Raw genomic sequence first — 22693 nt, 5'->3', positions numbered from 1 at the left:
AAAGAATTGACAGTAGGTTTTCCAGTAACCAATCTTAAATGTATGAGACAAAAGATGATTGCAAATATATAAAGAAACTTTGCTCTCAAGAGACAAACAAAACTATTTAATGCAACAAAAAGGAAGAAAAACTGTAGGCTGGTAGGAACATACAGATTGTTTTGTGGAGGTAGTTACAAAATACCAGATACAAGTAAATCTAAAAATATAATTTCAAATGTAGTTAACCAGAATGTATTTTCTGCTTTTTACTATGAAAAGATATAGTTTGCAGAATAAAAGTGAAAACATAAACAAAATTCTGTGACTGAAGCACAAACATGTGACATCATCTTACCTGAATTGTCTTCCCTCCCTGCTAGTATGTCTGCACCAACCATGGTTCCTACACCCAACAGACAGACAGCCACAGCAATGAAGTGGATCACTCTGTATCTTGCATAAAGAATAAACCACGACAGAGCCATCAACACAGGAATCCCAAAGCAATCCAAAAGCTGCATGGAAAGAGAATCAACAGTTTAAAACATATCTCTCATTAGCTAAAAGATGGGTAATTAAAAAATAATAGGAGTCAGTATTTATAATAGGAGTCAGTATTTATTGAGCATTTATTATTGCCAGCCCTATACTAAGAGCTTTACCTGGATTCACTCATGTAATCCTCACAACAACTCTATGAGACTGAAATTACAATCCAATTTTATACATGAGAAAATGAAGGTACGGAGAGGTGAAATGAGTTGCCATAGTTAAAAATGGGATGACAGCTAGGCACAGTGGCTCAGGCCTGTAACCTTAGCACTTTGGGAGGCTGTGGTGGCCAAATTGCTTGAGCCCAGAAGTTCGAGATCAGCCTGGGCAACATGGTGAAACGCTGTCTCTACAAAAAAAAAAAAAAAAAAATAGTTGGGTGTGGTGTTGCACGCCTGTAGTCCCAGCTACTTGGGAGGCTAAGGTGAGAGGATCACTTGAGCCTGGGAGTTCAAGGCTGCAGTGAGCTGTGATGGTGCCACTGCACTCCAGCCTGTACAATACAGAGAGACCCTGTCTCAAAATAAATGAATAAATAAAATAATAAAATACAATGGAAGAGTCAGTTGCTGAACACAAGAATTCTGCTGAGGGCCTGTGCTCTTTACCTCTATGCTCCCACCTGTGTATATCTATTTTATCTTATCTATCTTATCTTATCTTATCTTATCTTATCTTATTTTATTTTATTTTATTTTTTTGAGATGGAGTCTCGCTCTGTCACCCAGGCTGGAGTGCAGTGGCACAATCTCGACTCACTGCAACCTCCCCCTCCTGGGTTCAAGCAATTCTTCCTGCCTCAGCCTCCTGAGGAGCTGGGATTACAGCCGTCTGCCACCACGCCCAGCTAATTTTTGTATTTTTTAGTAGAGATGGGGTTTCGTCATGTTGGCAAGGCTGGTCTCAAACTCCTGACCTCAGGTGATCTGCCTGCCTCGGCCTCCCAAAGTGCTGGGATTACAGGCATGAGCCACCATGCCTGGCCCTGTGTGTATCTTTAAGTTCGGTAGACAAACATTCCTTCCTGTATGCAACCATTTACTCAGCCAACAAATATTTGCTAAACACCTTGCATGTGTGAGACACTGTGAAAGCAGCTAGAAATAGAGGTGAACAGGACAGAGCAAGCTGTGCTCTCAGGAGCACACAAAGCTAGAAAGGACATGGAATAAATAATCACACCAGATATTTCACTGGAATTGGGCTAAGTGCTACAAAGAAGCACCGGTTACCATGAGAGAACAGACACCATCTCCCTGACAAAGCATCCAACCCCACCACGTGAGACACACTCATGCTCACGGCAAATATTCTTGCTCATCTTCCTCAGCTGCTTCTCCATCACCTGTTGATAATAGGTCCAGAAAACACTAGCTCTACACCTGATATTGCTCATCGGGAAGGCAGAGGGATTAAGCATGCCAAAATTATAGCAGGCGCAAAGTTGTTTGCAAGATAAAAGATAAAAAAGAGAGTGAATTCGCTCAATTCTTAACTTCACAAATTTAATGTGCATTCAAGGATAAAATATATTCAAGAGATTCTTGATGCATTCCAATGTATTTCTTTCAAGGAAGAAATATATTCCTTATACCAATAATAGTCCTGAAACTGCTGTTTTATTGCTCACCCTGTTGTTTCAAACCTTGTCCCTGATTCTCTCCCTATCTGGTGAGTCTTGAACAAGACAGGCCCCTAATCTTCAGCAGCCCATTCAATCCTGTCCACAGTTGTTTACTGATTGCCTTTCACTGCAGTAGCATCAGTGGAGTGCGACGCATCATGTGTCGGAATGGCATCTTGCCTTGTTATTTACTCCAGCTGCAGAACTCTAATCTCCTAAGTGCTTTATTGAGCCTGCCTGAATAACAAAACATTAGACGATGCAATGATAATACCCTGTCCCTGAAGACACCAGCAGAATCCAGCCATATGGCTTAACAAAATCTCAACTACATTCCTTAAACAAAAAAAGTAGAAAAAGACATTCTAAGAACTACCACAGAAGATTCCCTTATCCTTGTGTCTTAAAATCAAACTTAAATTTGCTCTGTCTTTAACAATTTTTGTTGGGCAATGAGGGAGCTGCCTATGTCATGGTCAGAGCTCCAGAGACCTCAGGCCCCAGCCCCACACTGACCAGCTAGATGTGTGGTCCCCAGCCAGTCACTCTCCAAGTCAAAATATAAAATAAAAAGATCAGATGAAATGATCACACAGGTTCCCTCCGACTCTAACATTCCATGACTTCTCATCTGATATCTATCACCTTCAGACATGTGAACCTTTTCAAAATGCATTCTTGGTGGCCGGGAGTGGTGGCTCATGCCTGTAATCCCAGCACTATGGGGGCCAAGGCAGGAAGATCACTTGAGGTCAGGAGTTTGAGACCAGCCTGGCCAACATGGCAAAACCTTATTATCTACTCAAAATACAAAAAAAATTAGCTGGGCGTGGTGGCACATGCCTGTAATCCCAGCTACTTAGGAGGCCGAGGCTGCAGTGAACCAAGATTACCCCACTGCACTCCAGCGGGGCGACAGAAGGAGACTCCATCTAAAAAAAAAAAAAAAGCCAGGTGTAGTGGCGCATGCCTGTAATCCCAGCTGCTCAGGAGGTAAAGGCAGGAGAATCACTTGAACCTGGGAGGCGGAGGCTGCAGTGAGCCGAGATCATGCCATTGTGCTCCAGCCTGGGTGAGAGAGCAAGACTCCTCCTCAGAAAAAAAAAAAAAAGTATTCTTGGTGATGGATGTCTTCTCTGATTGTTTCAGTTCTAAGAGTATCAATTTAATTTTTAAAAATTATTGTATAGTCACAGTAAGCAGGGTACTAAGACAGACCCTGCCACGTGGTTAGTATAAAAATGAGTTAGACCATATTAGAGGTACAATAGAGTATAGAAGAGAAAATGAAAATTGAATTAGCCTTTGACAATGAGGGGAGCAGGCTTCAAAAAGGACTGCATTCTAGGGAGAACAGAGCAGCACAGGAGAGAAGGAGCAGGCCATGAGTGGGAAATGGGTTGATGTGGCAGTAAAGTGGGAAGGGACATGAGCAGAAACCTAGGCCACATCATGATCTTCACGTGAACTATTCCATGACTGTTGGTAATTACAGAACCTTCTAAGGAATCCTTAAGAAGAAGGTTCAAAGACCACCTAATCCAAATTTCCATCCTTTTGGACTACCCAGGCCAGAGATTTACTCAGGTGGAGAACAAGCTTGAATCAGTCCTGTTACAGCCGTCTCTGCTGCTGGAGAAAACATGACCTTGGCAGATGCCTTTTTTATAATATATTCCTCACTAGGGCCGTAAGTGCATGACTTTTAGCAACCAAATGCTTAGGTTTTTCTAAGAGGCTAGCGTGAAAGAAATTTTCAATTTCTTTGAAATTGAAAGAAGGCATGAACTTCAGTCGCAAATATCCAACTGTAAGTGTTCTGTTTAACTGTGTTTAGGCTTTGCACCAATTCAAAACTTTTTATCATTATTAGAGATCAAAGTTCCTGGGAATTGTAATCAAGTAATTAAAATGTATGTGAGATTATGAGAGTAGATGTGACAAGAAAATGCCATTTTCTGCATACTTATGTATACTTCATTAACCAATGCTAAATAAAAGTGCACTTACTCCTATTAGTGATACTAGGTAACTTCATTATCATGCTTCATTCTCTAGGTAACTGCTGGGTTTAATTTTTGCGAAACCTTAGGTTCTTTGTGTGCCTCCTATGGTGTCTGTCTTAATAAATCATTTCCTCTCTCAGCTTTTTAACCCATACTGGTCAAAGTCCAAGAGGTTTGCTGAGAACAATGCTTAGCAAAATGTTACAGACAACAAAGTATTTAATATAAGGCACTCTGGCAATAACATTTAATGTAGGTTCACATTGGAAAAATACTGAGTTCTCAACAATCCTTATATTTTCTATGCAAAATAAGTCTAATTTCAATTTTTCCAGTCCCTAAAATTTAGAGTCAAGTAAGAACATCTCTGTATTTTGTATAGTGAGAAAGGGATATATCAAAAAGTTATAAACTTCAAATCCCACATCTGATACAAACTTTTTTTATTATTTAAGAAAACGAAAAAAAAAGTTATAAACTTATTAAACTGTGACCTCTAAACCTGGCATTTGAGTCTATCTCACTTTCACCTCCATTTATAAAACATTTTGTAGTTAGTAATGGTGAGTTAATGTTATGACACATCCCATAGTTTGCTAACATTAAGACAAATGAAATCAGTTGTCTTCAACTTTACAAAGTTGAAAACCTCTGCAATGTAGGAATGAATATTTTTCTTTCAATGCAGCAAGAATAAACCTAACAAAGAAACAGGGATGGGAGTTTTAACTCTGGCTACCACCTCTCCCAAAAATGTCTAATGGGTTTCTTCCAATGGTTCCTTTGTCATGAATATCTACTATGCTTGCAAAGCTCCAACCTTCCTATAGAACAAAGGTATATCTACTTTCGTATGCCATGTTTCAACAGCATATAAAACAGAACACATGTCAACACCACAGCATCAACTGCCAACTAAATATTTATGCTTATTGTGGTAGGAACTGCTCTGCCACAGCATTAGCAGTTTGGGGGCAGCTTAACTTGTATACATTTTCACTAATTCTAGGAAACATTACTCATTAGAGCATATGCTCTACTAGGAAACAGCACCCACTTGTGTTTAGGTTTTCTTCAACTGAACAGATTTTCAATAAAATTAGGTCAACACGTATGACTTCGTGTTCTCCTTTTGAAGCTATAAAATCCAAAGTGGTCAGAGGGCTCCCTCTTACCTGGACACTGGTTAGAGTTGTGTACTGGTAGGCTCTGACAATCATATAATTAGCTTCCACATCTGCTAGTCCCAGCAGGATGTACTTCCACCATTTTCTTTTCAAGATTACTAGAAGGTTATCACTGCCTGGTTGAAAGAAATCTGGGTCAGTACATGTTATTTGCAAATGATACCATACATGTTGATTTGAAGATAAAAGAGTACAAGCAAGAATTTCTTCTTCTTCTTCCTTCTTCCTTCTTCCTTCCTCTTCCTCTTCCTCTTCCTCTTCTTCTTCTTTCTTCTTTCTTCTTCTTCTTCTTCTTCTTCTTCTTGAGATAGGGTCTCATTCTGTTGCCCAGGCTGGAGTGCAGTGGCGCAATTTCAGCTAACTGCAACCTCTGCCTCCTGGGTTCAAGCCAGCCTCCCACCTCAGCCTCCTGAGTAGCTGGGACCACAGGCATACGCCACCATACGCAGCTAATTATTTTTGTATTTTTAGCAGAGATGGGGTCTCACCATGTTGCCCAGACTGGTCTCGAACTCCTGAGCTCAAGCGATCTGCCTGCCTCAGCTTCCCAAACTGCTGGGATTACAGGCGTGAGCTACCACGCCTGGCTATTGTGTATTTCCAACGTGGCCCCCTCCCAGTTTCCATTCTTCATAACCCAAACTCCTGCAACAGCTCACCAGAGTTAGATTTTTTTCTAGTATGAAACCCTAGTTAAAATGTCATCAGAGACCAAGTGTTCAATAAAAGCACCAGAATGAAAGTAAGAGAAAAGTGGTTAAATTTCCTTTCCTAGCTGGGCATGGTGGTGTGCACCTGTAACCCCAGCTACTCAGGAGGTTGAGGTAAGGGTGGAGGACAGCTGGAGCCCAAGAGTTCAAGACCAGCTGGGCTTACATAATGAGACTCCACCTCTTTAAGAAAAAAAAGCGGGGGAGGGCAGGGCGGGAGGAGAGCCTTAAGGAAAAGAGCTAATGCATGCTGGACTTAATACTTAGGTGATGGGTTGATAGCTTCAGCAAACCACCATGGCACATGTTTACCTATGTAACAAACCTGCACATTCTGCACATGTACCCCAGAACTTAAAAAAAAAAATAACTTTTTAAAAAATCCCTTTCCTATCATAACAGAAATACAATTTTTGGATATGAGCTTGCATGTCGCCATTTCTGACAAGCCACGGACTATCCTAGGAAATGAAATGTTTTCCTAGAAATTAATTGGTTATTTAACTTCTATCTATGGGCTTCTTCAAAGAAAAGTCTGCATGTGATCATTCTTTTGGAAGAGATGTGCTTTCAAGTGAAAAATAAGTCCATGATAAGTTTGAGAAAAGACTTAGTGGCACACTGAAGAAACATTTTATTCCCCCAAATTATATTTATCAAATTAATGGGATTCACTACTTTGGAGAATCTGGCATCACAGGAGATGCAGAGTTGGCACATATATGAGAAGGCTTTATGGCAAGGTAACTCAGAAATAAAAGTAGTAAGAATCATAACCAAATAATTATCAGTAAAATCCAATTAGCAGGAACATCTTGAAAACACATAAATAGGCCAGGTGCGGTGGCTCACACCTGTAATCCCAGCACTTTGGGAGGCCAAGGTGGGCAGATCACCTGAGGTCAGAAGTTTGAGACCAGCCTGGGCAACATGGAGAAACCCTGTCTCTATTAAAAATAAAAAAGTTAGCCAGACATGGTGGCAGGTGCCTGTAATTCCAGCTACTAGGGAGGCTGAGGCAAGAGAATCACTTGAATCTGGGAGGCAGAGGTTGCACTGAGCTGAGATTGTGCCACTGAGCCGAGATCATGCCATTGCATTCCAGCCTGGGCAACAAGAGCAAAACTCCGTCTCAGAAGAAAAAAAAAAAAAACAAAACAACACAGAATTAAGTCTTCCTAGCATCAAATGGCATAGGAAGTACCTAACAACCATCCCTTAGGGAGACTAACTGCACTGATATATTTGGGAGTCTCACCGAATTCCTAAAGGCCAATGCTTCCACAAAGAGCAAAGTATAGGGTTATTAACCATGTATAGTTCCACTCCCAGCTCTTTTTTTTTTTCTTCCTTTGGAGACAGGGTCTTGGTCTGTCATTTGGGCTTGAGTGCAGTGGTGCCATCTTGGCTCCCTGCAACCTCAGCCTCCTGGGATCAAGCCATCCTCCACCTCAGCCTCCCAAGTAGCTGGGACTACAGGGACATGCCATCATACCCAGGTAATTTTTATATTTTTTGTAGAGAAAGAGTTTCATTATGTTGCCCAGGCTGGTCTTGAACTCCGGGCCTCAGGTGATCCTCCCACCTCTAGCTCCCTAAGTGCTGGGGTTACAGGTGTGAGCCATCACACCCAGCCCTAAATTTCAATAAAAACCTTTAGATAGCTGGTGCATGGGATGAAATAAATTATCGTAATTTCCTGAATGTGCACAGTGCTGTCCTTCTTCACTGGATTAACTAACCTTTGCGAGGCTTTTTCTTCTGCTGTGTCAGCCACATGATTCAAAAGCAAGTAGTAAATTTAGAATCAGACCTTCCAACCCCTTTACAACGAAGGGTTAAACTCAAGTTTTAAAAAATAATGAAGCTGGACGGGCATCTGTAATCCCCACATTTCGGAAGGCCATGGCAGACAGATCACGTAAGGTCAGGAGTTCGAGACCCATCTGGCCAACATCTCCACTAAAAATACAAAAATTAGCCGGGTGTAGCGGCACGTGCCTGTAATCCCAACTACTAGGGAGGGTGAGGCAGGAGAATCGCTTGAACCCAGGAGGCAGAGGTTGCAGTGAGCCAGGATCACGCCACTGCACTGTACTCCACCTGGGTGACAGAGCAACACTAAAGCTGTAGCTACCAGGAGTTTGTGGGGAGGGAAGGAGGAATGAATAGGTGGAGCAGAGGGATTTTTAGGGCAGTGGAGCTGTTCTGTTTGATACTGTAATGGTAAATGTATGCCATTATACATTTGTCAAAACCTATAGAATGCACAATACCAAGAGTGACCCCTAAGGTACATTATTGATTTTGGTTAATAATAATGTATCTGGCTGCGCCCAGTGGCTCACACCTGTAATCTCAGTACTTTGGGAAGCCGAGGTGGGAGGATTGCTTGAGCTCAGGAATTCAAGACCAGCCTGAGCAACATGGTGAAACCCTGTCTCTATAAAAAATACAAAAATTAGCTGGGCACAGTGGCTCACACCTATAATCCCAGTACTCTGGGAGGCCAAGGCAGGTGAATCACTTGAGGTCAGGAGCACGGTGAGACCCTGTCTCTGCTAAAAATATAAAAATTAGCCGGGCATGGTGGTGTGCGCCTGTAGTCTCAGCTACACAGGAGGCTGAGGCACAAGAATCACTTGAGCCCAGGAGGTGGAGGTTGCAGTGAGCCAAGATTATGCCACTGCACACACACACACACACACACACACACACACACACACACAAACCCAGAGACCTGATCTACACAATCAACTAATGTTCCATTTACCATCTTTATTTAGTTGTAAGTAAATATTTTGGAGAGTAAGGTTCTTGACTTTGTTTTTAATATCATCTTAATATTTTAAAATATTTTTTAAATTGGGGGGGGACCTAACTTGTAATGACATTTATACTTTTTAGGTCGGGTCCAACGGCTCACGCCTGAAATCCTAGCAGTTTGGGAGGCTGAGGTGGGCAGATCACTTGAGCCCAGGAGTTAAGAGACTAGCCAGGGCAACATGGCAAAAACCCTTCTCTACCAAAAAAAAAAAAAAAAAAAAATTAGGCACGGTGGCACACACCTGTAGTCCCATCTTACTAGGGAGGCTGAGGTGAGTGGATCACTTGAGCCTGGGAGGTCAGGGCTACAGTGAGCCAAGATTGCATCTCTGCACTCCAGCCTGGGTGATAGAGTGAGATCCTGGCTCAAAAACAAACAACAACAACAACAAACACTTTTTTTGGACAACTTCTCTGTTACAAACAGTATGGTGCTACTTACTTTAATCAACAATTTCAGAGAATTATGCATAAGTCTCTAGTTACTACTTTCACAGAATTCAGAGGTGTCATACTTTTCTAGTAATTTTTATGAAGATAATTTTGTTGAAAAGGTAATTTCCACATTTGACATACCTGATCGAAATGCCAGCATCATTGTATAAATTAGGAACAGCAAGCAATAATTGATAAAGCTCTGAAGCATGGGGGTGTTCACTTTGTATCTTTCTGCCAAATACTGGCTGGTGATGGCTGTCCCACATATACACAAGGACAACATCTGACCCAGAGCAATTGTTTTCAAAATATTCCTGGAAAATAAGGGAAGAAATCAGAATAGCTTGCAAATAAGTTATACCTTACACACACACACACACACAGCTAAACACAAACGGAAATGCTAATTATTCCAAGTGATTCTTCATTTTATGAAATAAATATTTAAATGTTAGTTATTGAAGGACTACATTTTTATTCTCTTCTATCTTTCTGATCCCCTCCATTCCCACAAAGGCATATTCCCCCATTTCACTGAACATCCATTTAGAGATCATTTTGATTACTTGACTATAACATACTTTGTAAAGCACGTGTGTTTGTGTTGGTTTTTTTTTTTTTTTTTTTTTTTTTTGAGACAGGGTCTTGTTCTATTGCTCAGCAGTGCAGTAGTGCAATTGCAGCTCACTGCAGCCTTGACCTGCCAGACTCAAGCAATCCTCCCACTTCAGCCTCCCAAATAACTAGGGCTATGGGCATATGCCACCATGCCCAGCTAATTTTTTTTTTTTTTTTTGGTAAAGATGGGGTTTCACTATGTTGCTCAGGTTGGTCTCAAACTCCTAGGCTCAAGGGATCCTCCCACCTCAGCCTCCCAAAGTGCTAGGATTTCAAGTGTGAGCCACTGTGACTGGCCCTTACCCTGCATTTCTAACATGGAAACTAATTAAAGAAGCAAGTTGAGACAGAGAGTCTACAATAATACCTATTTTCTGGATCAGACAATTGGATAGATAGCAATATGGTTAACCAAGATCCTAAAGGCAGAAGGAAAAGGCATATTTAGAAAGGATAATAACTCCATTTTGGACATGCTGGATTTTATTTAATTATGAGACAGCCAAGAAGAAATGTCCAGTAGGCAGCTTGGAGCTGGAAGAAAGGATTGGATTGGAGAAATAAACTTGAGAATCATGAGCATAAAGATGGTGGCTGAAAGGGGGACATAATGAGATCACTAAGGCATATAACTAAAAATTGGGAAGAAAAGAGAGCAAAAAAGAAATACTGTGGGAAACAGCAATATTTAAAGGGCTGGAGAGGCTGGATGCGGTGGCTGATGCCTGTAATCCCAGTACTTTGGGAGGCCAAGGCAGGCAGATCATTTGAGGTCAGGAGTTTGAGACCAGCCTGGCCAACATGGTGAAACCCCGTCTCTAGTAAAAATACAAACATTAGCGGGGTGTGGTGGCGGGCGCCTGTAATCCCAGCTACTCAGGAGGCTGACGCATGAGAATCGCTTGAACCCAGGAGGCAGAGGTTGCAGTGAGCTGAGATTGCACCACTGCACTCCAGCCTGGGTGACGGACGGAAGGAAGGAAGGGAGGAAGGGAGGAAGGGAGGGAGGGAGGGAGGGAGGAAGACTCATTAGAGATGGAGATAAAGGGGCATGGCCAGAGAGGTAAGGGGAGAACTAGGAAGGAAGAAACAATCGGGAGGCCTAGAGAAGATGGTGTTTCAAAGAGGAAACTTTTTCTAAGTATTCTTCCTGTCCTACTGCCATTCTACCCAAATCCAGTCTCCACACTGCAGCAGGAGTGATGTTCTGAGTGTTAATATGATGAGATTATTTCTCATGTCTAAAACATAAAATAAAATAAAATAAAATAAAACCTTTCACTGGCTGGTTCCCCTCTGGCCTTAGGTGAAAGCCACACTTTAAAATGGCCCTACAGGCAACCCACCATCTGAATCTCCAGCCTCACCTTGAACTACTCTCTCACAGCATATTTCATTTTTAATTTTTAATAATTCTTCTATCTAACAAATAATAAAGTATGTATAATATATAATCAACATGTATCTATGTATCTATCACCTCAAAAAATAAACAATTTGCCGGGCACGGTAGCTCATGCCTGTAATCCCAGCAACTTTGGGAGGCTGAGACAGGAGGATCACGAAGTCAGGAGTTCGACACCAGCCTGACCAACGTGGTGAAACCCCATCTCTACTAAAAATACAAAATTAGTTGGGCGTGGTGGCATGCGCCTGTAGTCCCAGCTACTCAGGAGGCTGAGGCAGGAGAATCGCTTGAACCTGGGAGGTGGAGGTTGCAGTGAGCCGAGATCACGCCACTGCACTCCAGCCTGGGTGACAGAGCAAGACTCCGTCTCAAAAAAAAAAAAAAGAAAGATAAAGAAAGAAACAATTGTCAGCTGGGCATAGTGGCTAATGCCTGTAATCCCAGCACTTTGGGAGGCCGAGGTGGGTGAATTACTTGAGCCCAGGAGTTCAAGACCAGCCTGGGCAACATGCCAAAACCCCATCTCTACTAAAAACACAAAAATTAGCCGGGCATGGTAGTGCATGCCTGTAATCCCAGCTAGTAGGGAGGCTGAGGCACAAGAATAGCTTGAACCTGAGAGGTGGAGGTTAGAGTGAGCTGAGATCACACCACTACAAAAAAGAAAAAAAGAAAAGAAAGAAATATTTGGCAACATCAAAGTATCCCACGTGTGTTCTCTCTAATCTCTTAGGCCTCCTGAGGTAACTAATTAGAACTTAGTATTTATTATTTTCATGCTTTTCTACATATTTTAATATTTATGTAAGTATCCCTAAGCAACAAATAGCATTGTTTCAAAATTTTAAATAGACGGCATCATACTGTATATACTTCTGCAACTGTGGTTTTGAGCAACAGGGTTTGAGAGAGCCATCCATGAGTTCTTGTTCTTCCTTTTCAGTACTGTATAGTACTCTACCACATGACTACATCATGCTTTATTAATCCATTCCATCATTGATGAATATTTTGGTTATATTCCATTTTCTCTTTGTTTTCATATGTCTTTTGATGTAATTTTCTAAGAGTTTTTTTCTAGTTTTTAGCCAGGTGGTACAAATGGGTTACAGATGGTGAGGCGTGGTGGCTCACACCTGTAATCCCAGCACTTTGGGAAGCCCAGGAAGGAGGACTGCTTGAGCCCAAGAGTTCAAAACTGGGCAACATAGTGAGACCCTATCTCTATTAAAAAAAAAAAAAAAAAAACCCTTGGGAGGCCGAGGCGGGCGAATCACAAGGTCAGGAGATCGAGACCACGGTGAAAACCCGTCTCTATTAAAATACAAAAAATTAGCTGGGCGCGGTGGCGGGCGCCTGTAGTCCCAGCTACTCAGGAGGCTGAGGCAGGAGAATGGCGTGAACCCGGGAGGCGGAGCTTGCAGTGAGCCGAGATTGCGTCACTGCACTCCAGCCTGGGCGACAGAGCAAGACTCCGCCTCAAAAAAAAAAAAATGGGAGGATTTCTTGAGTCCAGGAGTTCAAAAGAGCCTGGGCAACAAAGTGAGACCCTGTCTCTTATTAAAAAAAAAAAAAAAGGCTAGATATGGCTAAGATTTAATCTCAGTACTCAGGATGGCCTGATGGGAGCCATCTAAAGGCATCTGGAGAATCCAGCAGTTGCATTCGCTGAGAGGCAGGGGAAAACTCAGAGTGTCCACAAATATAATGACTTTCTATTCTACAAAAAGTTTAAAGGAAATCATTCCTTCTCTGGATATATCCAATAACGGAATTGGACGATGCATGGTGTTTGTTCTTAGGGCATGAGCATCTTCAGTTTGTTTTCCTAACTGCTCTCACAGGGTTATACTACGTTCATGCAGCTGAGTCTGGTTACTCTCAAAAAGGAAGGAATCTCCACTCTCTAAGGGGAAGGTGATGAGTCAAGAACTGGCCAAATCTAAGGACATTTTATTTAGGCTACTGGTATGGAAATGTACACCAAGATGAAGCCAAAAGTTAAGGGATTTGCTCCCCTTACAGTAGATTCTTTCTAGGCATGCTCACCAGCAACTGGCTGATAAGTCTAAACCAGATCAGGAGTGCTATCTCCTTCTCTTGTGCACTCTTCCTCTCTTGAAGAAGCATGGTTTGCATTGATTCAGGTCCAGGTCTGGCCCCATATCCTGACAAAGAAATTACACCACTTAGTCCGTATAGTGCACCAGGAGTCTCCGGAATGTGGGGCCAAAGCCAAAGGATGAAAAGTTCGTTATTTTATGTCCATATCCCAGCCCATAGGCTTCTCTCGGGGAAACCATGTGGGGAGAAGGTACCCGGCTGAGGAAATGATCCAATTTTCCTATATTCATTGTTCAATTAGTACCTATCACAGTTCACAATCTCTAATAACATGATCCTGACAACAGCCTGAGAAAAGTCCTATGCACTCATGCTACGATGGAGAAGATGAGACCAGAGCAGGTCCAGAATTCACCCGTCGTCATACACTGTCTATAAAAGGCAGAAGAGATCAGTGCTCCTAACTATTAAAAAGACCAGATCACAGAGTTCAAATTTGCTTAAAGGGCTCACATCTGTAATCCCAGCGGACGGGTCTGAGCCGATGCAGGTGGTTACCAAGGTCAGGAGTTGATATCAGCCTGTCAACATGGTGAAACCCCCCGTCTTATTAAAAATTACAAAATTTAGGCTGGGCCATGGATGGTGTGACCGTAAATTCCCAGGCTTCTCGGGAGGCTGAGGGAGGAGGATCACTGAACCTGAGAAGCAGGTTGCAGTAAGCCGAGATCGTACCACTGCACTCCCAGCCTGGGCGACAGATGAGGTTTGCCAAAAAAAAAAAAAAAAAAGATGGGAAGAGAGAAAAGAAGGGCGAGAGGGAGGAGGAGGGAGATAAGGAGGGAGGAAGGAAGGGAGGAAGGAGGGAGGGAAGGAGGAGGAGGGAAGGAAGGAAGGGAGGAAGGACTCTAAGGAAACTTCCTCTCTTCCCTGGAAGGAAGTCTCAGAATTGCAGAACCTTGGCACTAACCCACTTTAATCAAGGAAACTGGGGCCCAGAAAAGAGTAGTGTTTTGTCTCAGATCACACAGGAGCAGAGCTAATGCCCAAATTTCCTGGCCATTAAACATCTGCTGTCCCTCCTACAGCGCACAGTCTTGGGATAACAAGTGGGTCATCCCTCACAGTTGGTATCTTCCGATGTCCTATCTCTTTCTCCTTCCTCTCTTTCCCCTCATCCCTCTCTTCCCCTCCATCCTCTCTCCATTATGATTTTGTAACAGAGTTTATATTAGAAAACCCCTTCAGGCTGGGCACGGTGGCTCACGCCTGTAATCCCAGCACTTTGGGAGGCTGAGACGGGCGGATCACTTGAGGTCAGGAGTTCAAGACCAATCTGGCCAACATAGTGAAATCCCGTCTCTACTAAAAATACAAAAATTAGCTGGGCGTGGTGGCGGGCACCTGTAATCCCAGCTACTCAGGAGGCTGAGACAGGAGAATCGCTTGAACCTGGAAGGCAGAGGTTGCAGTGAGCCGAGATGGCGCTCCTGCACTCCAGCCTGAGCAACAGAGCAAGATTCTGTCTCAAAGCAAGACAAAACACCCTTCTTCAAAGCATCCCTGTACCTCACCTTGCTGTCAAGAAAGAGGGAGCCTGGCCTCGTCTCTCTCCTCCCAGTAGTCACACTGCTTCCCTGTACATCATGGGGGAGTTGGACGTCCAAAGTACCAGGCACAGAAACTCTAACCAAGCGGCTGATAACCTAATCAAATTGAGAACATTTTTCACATCTCATAATGGACTTGAAAGCAATTGTAAATCTGAAATAAGTGAGAATAAAAAGTGTGGAAGCATTAAGCCCTCTTCACAAATTGACAGAATTCCTACAGTAAGCTCATATCTGCATTCTAAAATAGCACAATTAAGCAAGCTGTCCTCCGACTACTATAAACTGTAACCATCTTCTAAAAAAAGGAGAGTCACAAATTGAGTATGGAGATTTAAAGTTACAGGAAAGCACTTCCTTGGCTCCAAATCATAATGACCTCATCTATAATAGAAGAGTGAGAGAGAAAAGCTGGGGTGAGAGGGGGTAGGAAATTGAACAAAGGAAGAAAGAAGACAAAAACACTCAGACGTATAGACACTGAAGGCCTCAAAACAATTTTTGTTACTTACAGCTCCACATTCATGTTTGTATAAAATTTGTACAAGGTCCTGGTTCATGTGAATTCTGAACAGAGGAACTCTCTATACCATAACAAAACCTGTTCCTGTCTAAGCAAAGTTGCCAGAAGAAAATGCATCCGACCTTCGGATATATCCTGTCCCGGTTTTTCTAACGGAACCTCCACTAAAATGAACTTCAATGGCAGGATATGATCCAATTCCAAGACAAATTTCCCCCAAGGCAGCTTCATACCGGGGGAGCCAGCCTTCCAGAATACACAGCAAACAAGAGTTATGGATCACTGAGGGCAGGAGTGGACAAACAGGTAGAAGATGGGCTGAGTAAGGTCACTTCCAACCACATTATTGTTAGAATCTATTTTATAACTTTAAGAATTTAAGGAATGAGGCCAGGCACAGTGGCTCATGCCTGTAATCCCAGCACTTTGGGAGGCCAAGACGGGTGGATCACTTGAGTCAGGAGTTCGAGACCAGCCTGGCCAACATGGTGAAACCCTGTATTTTTTGTAAAAATACAAAAAAAAAAAAAATTAACCGGGTATGGTGGTGCGTGCCTGTAATTCCAGCTACTTGGGAGGCTGAGGCAGGAGAATCACTTGAACCCAGGAGGCAGAGGTTGCAGATCACACCACTGCACTCCAGCCTGGGCAACAAAGCAAGACTCCATCTCAAAAAAAAAAAAATTCAAGGAATGAAAGAAGAAAAGATCATGAGGCACTTTATTTCCCCCCTTCTTTCTTCGAGGAAACCTAAAATCTATATTGTAACCTCCCTTCCATTCCAAAATACATACTCATGTACCTGATTTCCAATGAAAATATACTTATATTCGTGTCTTCAGTCAGTAAGCTCCTCAGCCATATATTCACCAGAGTTCAATGGCTGTTAATATGTGCCAAGCACAAGGAATTTAGAATTACGACTCATCTATTTTCTAGTCCCAGACTCTCTTTCTTATCCCCAGAACAGATCAGGAAGCTCCACTTTGTGCCTCTACAAAATACCACACCCCTCTATCATAGTACCAACCACACCGCTTATGACTGTTCTTTCCCCAAAACTCTAAGCTCCAGGAGGAAAGGGACATTATATTCTCCATGATTAATAGTGCCTGGCACATAGGGTATGTGCTATGGTTGAACAACCTCAGGAGTTTTCTGTATGAGGAGTCAGACACACCTCACAACACAAAACCACAATAAAATGAGAAAGGGTTAAAATAAGAGTTGTGCACGCAGCCAAGGAGAAGCAAAGCTCAAGACGTCCTGGGAAAGGTTCACAGAGGAGTCAAAACAATCACACACCCGAAAGGTATTTCAGGAAGATTGAGGAATGGAGGAAAGGCCATAATACGAGTGTGTGCCTAATTTAAACACTAGTTTTACATTATATATACACATGAGACACAGTGATGGGGTGCATTCATATACACACATATATAATATATATATGAGACACAGTGATGGGATGCATTCATATACACACATATATAATATATATATGAGACACAGTGATGGGATGCATTCATATACACACATATATAATATATATATGAGACACAGTGATGGGATGCATTCATATACACACATATATAATATATATATGAGACACAGTGATGGGATGCATTCATATACACACATATATAATATATATATGAGACACAGTGATGGGATGCATTCATATACACACATATATAATATATATATGAGACACAGTGATGGGATGCATTCATATACACACATATATAATATATATATGAGACACAGTGATGGGATGCATTCATATACACACATATATAATATATATATGAGACACAGTGATGGGATGCATTCATATACACACATATATAATATATATATGAGACACAGTGATGGGATGCATTCATATACACACATATATAATATATATATGAGACACAGTGATGGGATGCATTCATATACACACATATATAATATATATATGAGACACAGTGATGGGATGCATTCATATACACACATATATAATATATATATGAGACACAGTGATGGGATGCATTCATATACACACATATATAATATATATATGAGACACAGTGATGGGATGCATTCATATACACACATATATAATATATATATGAGACACAGTGATGGGATGCATTCATATACACACATATATAATATATATATGAGACACAGTGATGGGATGCATTCATATACACACATATATAATATATATATGAGACACAGTGATGGGATGCATTCATATACACATATATAATATATATATGAGACACAGTGATGGGATGCATTCATATACACACATATATAATATATATATGAGACACAGTGATGGGATGCATTCATATACACATATATAATATATATATGAGACACAGTGATGGGATGGATTCATATACACACATATATATGTATAAGACACAGTGATGGGTTGCATTCATATATACACATACATAATATATATATGAGATTCAGTGATGGGATGCATTCATTTCTTTAGCTCTTCTTTATTTACTCTTTCAAATTAGATAGGCAGTCCTCTACTGATTATATATTTAAAATACTGGGCTTTAAAATAACACTGACACCAAGACCCCAGCCCAAACCAATTGGATCAGATTCTCAGGGGGTAGATTCCAAATATCAGCCTATTTTAAGTCTCCTAGATGAGTCTAGGACACAATCAGGATGGCAAATCACTAAATTATTCTTTCCTTTTTATTTGAAGAAAAAAGAGTTCCAAATGATGGATAAGATGCATTGTTTGAATGCAAATTATGCATTCCCTTCATTTTATGTCTCAATAAATCTGTGCTGCTAGGTTGCATGTTGTCAGCTAAAGGCAGGATTACATATTAGTGCTAAGACTCCTATGGAACACAGTTACTTGGGGGAGATTTTTAAATCCATTACATCTGCCACCTGTAAATACCTGGTAAAGAATAACAACTTTCAGTACATCTATAAGAATCCTATTAGGAACCCAAAAAGAAATATTCATTTAGACCAAGTTCTCGCACTCTGCACATAAGCTACCTAGTTTCTATTTCTAAAGCATTTTAAATTATATCGGAAGCATGTTTAGAAATAAATTATAAAGAGTTTTTGGCCAGGCACTGTGACTCACACCTGTAATTCCAGCACTTTGGGAAGCAGAAGTGGGCAGATCTCTTGAGGCCAGGAGTTTGAGAACAGCCTGGTCAACATGGCAAAATCCCATCTCTACCAAGTAAAGTACAAATATTAGCAAGTTGTGCTGGTGTGCGCCTATAGTCCCAGCTACTCAGGAGGCTGAGGCATGAGAATCACTGGAACCCAGGAGCCAGAGTATGCAGTGAGCCAAGATCGCGCCACTTCATTCTAGCCTGGTGGACACAACAAGACGGAAAAAAGGAAGGAAGGAAGGAAGGGAGGGAGGGAGGGAGGAATTATAAGTAGCTTTTCTTTACACAGTAAGTAGCAGCCAAGATGAACTGTTTTCTTTCCATCTCCACATTCCTATGATTCAAAAGTTTAGCCATTAATGTATCATCCAATTCTAATAAGCATAAGTAGCTTGCAATTTTGAAGAACTCACATTCTGTTAAAGTCATATTCAAAACTCAAAGTAGCTTAAAAAGTCAAATTTTAAAAAATAGATAATGTAGTGGCATATATGATCACCTCACAAAGACAGTAAGTAAAAGAAAGAAAATCAGTGTTTTCTTTTTGCTCACTGGATTATGTCTTACTCAGAATAGGTGCTCAGTAAATGTTTATTAAGTTAACAAAAAATGCTACTATTATGAAGATGGCATCATGTTAAAATGCAAGACAGACAATACTGTAGACAAGAGGCCCTCAAAAGTGAACTCAATGAATGTTACAGTGGGATAAATACAAGCTGCAGAATTAGATAAAACTGGGGTCTGGATTTAAATTTGAAACATGAAAGAGAAGAGAAACAGGTAGAGGCAAGTGAAAACCGGTTCACACCATGTCTTGTTCTGGAAAACACTAGCAGAGAGCGCAATTTAGATGTGGCCTTCAGGAAAAGATTATTCCTTCTGAACATAGTAGAAAGACTCTTAGTCTTTGAATCTGAAGATCTAAATCTACTCTTTATTAGTGTTAGGTAGTTCTCTTACATTTTTTTTAAGTGAGTGTAATACCACCTTTATGCGCCTAAGGGTTAATTGATATAACCTATCAAAGTACCTGGCACATCCACCCACCTGAGGCACTGAGTGCATTTTATTTCCTTCCTTCCTCTGGCTTGCCCAGCCTTTTGGTAACCTCTTGACCATACCTGTCTATTCTATATATGCAACGTCCAATAGAGTAGCCTCTACCCATATGCAGCTATTGAGTGTTTGAAACATGGCTAATGTGAATAAGGAATTGAATGTTTAATGTTATTTCATTTCAACTTAAATAAAATGGCCATATATGGAGAATGGCTACCAAATTAGACAGTGAAGCCAAGGATCAGCATTGTGCCACACTGTAGATGTCACCACAGTGATGGACATGTTTGAAAAGTAGCTCTTGAGCACTTGAAATGTGGCTAGTATAAATGAGGAACTGAATGTTTCGTTTTATTCTATTTATTCTATTTGGATTCATTTTCATTTAAATAACCGCATGAGGCCGGGAGTTATAGCATTGAAGAACACAGTTCTAGCCTGGTGCTTCTCAAACTTTCATGTGATATGAATCATCTAAGGCTCCTGTTAAATCGCAGCTTCTGATTCAGTAGGTTTGGAGAGAGGCCTGAGTTTCAGCTTTTTTTTTGAGATGGAGTCTTGCTCTGTCGCCTAGGCTGAAGTTCAGGGGCACGATCGCGGCTCACCGCAACTTCCGCCAACTAGGTTCAAGCAATTCTCCTGTCTCAGCCTCTTGAGTAGCTGGGATTACAGACACCTGCCACCACACCCAGCTAATTTTTGTAGTTTTAGTAGAGACGGGTTTCACCCTGTTGGTCAGGCTGGTCTTGAACTCCTGACCTCGTGATCCACCCGCCTCGGTCCCCCCAAAATGCTGGGATTACAGGCGTGAGCCACCGCGCCTGGCCTGAGATTCCGCATTCCTAACAAGCTCTCAGGAGATACTCATGCTGCTGATCCATGGACCAGACCTTAAGTGAGCAAAGGTCTACAGCAATGCTTCTGATTCTGAGGTCTGTCAACTTTTAGGAATGCGTGGAATAAGTGAATGCAATCCCCGTGGGCTGTTCAGGATCTGTTTTGACACTTCAAAAACTTAATAGTACTTCTGACTGTTGCTGGTGAAAGTGCAAAATCATAAATCTCTATTTCAGCGGGAGAGTTTGGGGGTGCTGATTTGACAATTTCTAGCAATTTTGTCTCAAGAAATCTACCCCAAGGCAACTCGCAAAAATACAAAAAGGTGTGTCTACAAAGCTATTCACTGCAGCACTATTTATACTAGCAAAAGACTAAAGGAAAAAAACAAAATGTCTAACAATGGGAGACTAGCTGAATAAACACAGGATTACTACTGTACAGCTATAAAAAGCAAGGCACATATTTATATGTACTGTTATAAAGTGACTGCCAGATATACCTTTTAAAAAAGGAGAAGCAAATGTGGAGAAAATGGGTATGGAATGCAAATATTTTCTATAATTTGTTAATTTTTTAAAAGAAAACAAAACAAAACTTTTTTTTTTTTTTTGTTGAGATGGAATTTTGCTCTTGTTGTCCAGGCTGGAGTGCAATAGCTCAATCTCACTGCAACCTCCGCCTCCCAAGTATTTGGGATTACTGGCATGCACCACCACGCCCGACTAATTTTGTATTTTTAGTAGAGACAGGGTTTCTCCAGGTTGGTCAGGCTGGTCTCAAACTCCTGACCTCAGGTGATCCATTCTCCTTGGCCTCCCAAAGTGCTGGGATTACAGACGTGAACCACCGCGCCCGGCCAAAACAAAACTTTTTAAAAGTTGTATACAGGGCAGCAGAGGGAGCAAAGTAAAAGGTGTATGTCTGAAGATACTTTGTTTTATAGATTTGCCTTTGAGGCCATGTAAGTATGTTACATAACTTATAATTATGTAAAACAAAAATTAAATTGAAAAAAAGCCACATCTAAAATAAACAAAATTTAAAATAAACTTGATGTTTTAAAAGGTGGTAGCAAAACCAAACAGACAGGAATTATTTCAAGAGACTTTAAAACACACTAGTTTGACAGTACACTCCTAATAAAATATACCATAGGATCAAAAAGAACAGTACAATAGCTTAAACGGTTTGGATACAGTGTTGATATTATTTTGGGAGTATGTACAAATACTGTGGAATACAGAAGATAAGAAATTATATTGATGGCAGCCCCTTTAACCTCTTCTGGCTTTGAGGGCCGTGTCCCCCTACAATATGAATATTGTATACACATACTGATATATGAATATTGTATATACATACACATACAATATGAATATTGATGTATTCATTTGGGATATATAGAAAAAAGAAGATGAAGATGTAAGATTGAAGAGGTTGAGTTAAAAACCTTATAGTTTTGAACTTTATTGAAAGGTACAATTGACTCATGAGTACTTCGTAGTATGTCATGAGTATTTCATAGTATATACATATAGATATCCTATCTCCCCTAAAAAACTCTGAAACAATGACTAATCCATTAATTATGAACACCTCTAGTGTGTAGATAATGGCAACTAAATACGACCTCCCACTAAAAAGAACTAGGAACCAGGCACGGTGGCTCACACCCATAATACCAGCACTTTGCGAGGCTAAGGTGGGTGGATCACTTGAGGTCAGGTGTACAAGACTAGCCTGGCCAACAGGGTGAAACCCCGTCTCTACTAAAAATACAAAAATGGCTGGATGTGGCGGCTCACGCCTGTAATCCCAGCACTTTAGGAGGCCGGGGCGGGAGGATCACCTGAGCTCAGGAGTTCAAGACCAGCCTGGCCAATATGGCGAAACCCCATCTCTACTACAAATAGAAAAATCAGCCAGGTGTGGTGGCGTGCACCTGTAATCCCAGCTACTCAGAAGGCTGAGGCAGGAGAATCACTAGAACCCAGGAGGCGGTGGTTGCAGTGAGCTGAGATTGTACCACTGCACTCCAGCCTGGGCGACAGAGCAAGACTCCATCTCAAAAAAAAAAAAAAA

General features: G+C 41.3%; 1 protein-coding gene across 5 annotated transcripts in view; it reads right to left on the bottom strand.

Annotated features, from left to right (window-relative positions):
- Positions 1-22693, bottom strand: part of SLC35F2 (solute carrier family 35 member F2) — a 65921-nt gene that overhangs the window by 12263 nt on the left and 30965 nt on the right. For 3 of the 5 annotated variants that reach the window (XM_017855282.1, XM_017855283.1, XM_017855285.1), the window contains 3 exons: positions 9464-9639; positions 5340-5467; positions 338-497 (listed from right to left, as the gene is read on the bottom strand). In XM_017855282.1, the coding sequence (XP_017710771.1) occupies positions 338-497; positions 5340-5467; positions 9464-9639 (464 nt within the window). Of the gene's footprint in view, positions 1-337; positions 498-5339; positions 5468-9463; positions 9640-14989; positions 15122-22693 lie in introns of all 5 variants that reach the window. The other 2 variants (XM_017855284.1, XM_017855286.1) reach the window with 1 other exon arrangement.

The sequence above is a fragment of the Rhinopithecus bieti genome, unplaced genomic scaffold, assembly GCF_001698545.2.
Source record: "Rhinopithecus bieti isolate Rb0 unplaced genomic scaffold, ASM169854v2 scaffold_39705, whole genome shotgun sequence".
NCBI lineage: Eukaryota > Metazoa > Chordata > Mammalia > Primates > Cercopithecidae > Rhinopithecus > Rhinopithecus bieti.
This window is presented reverse-complemented; position numbering and strand designations above follow the sequence as displayed.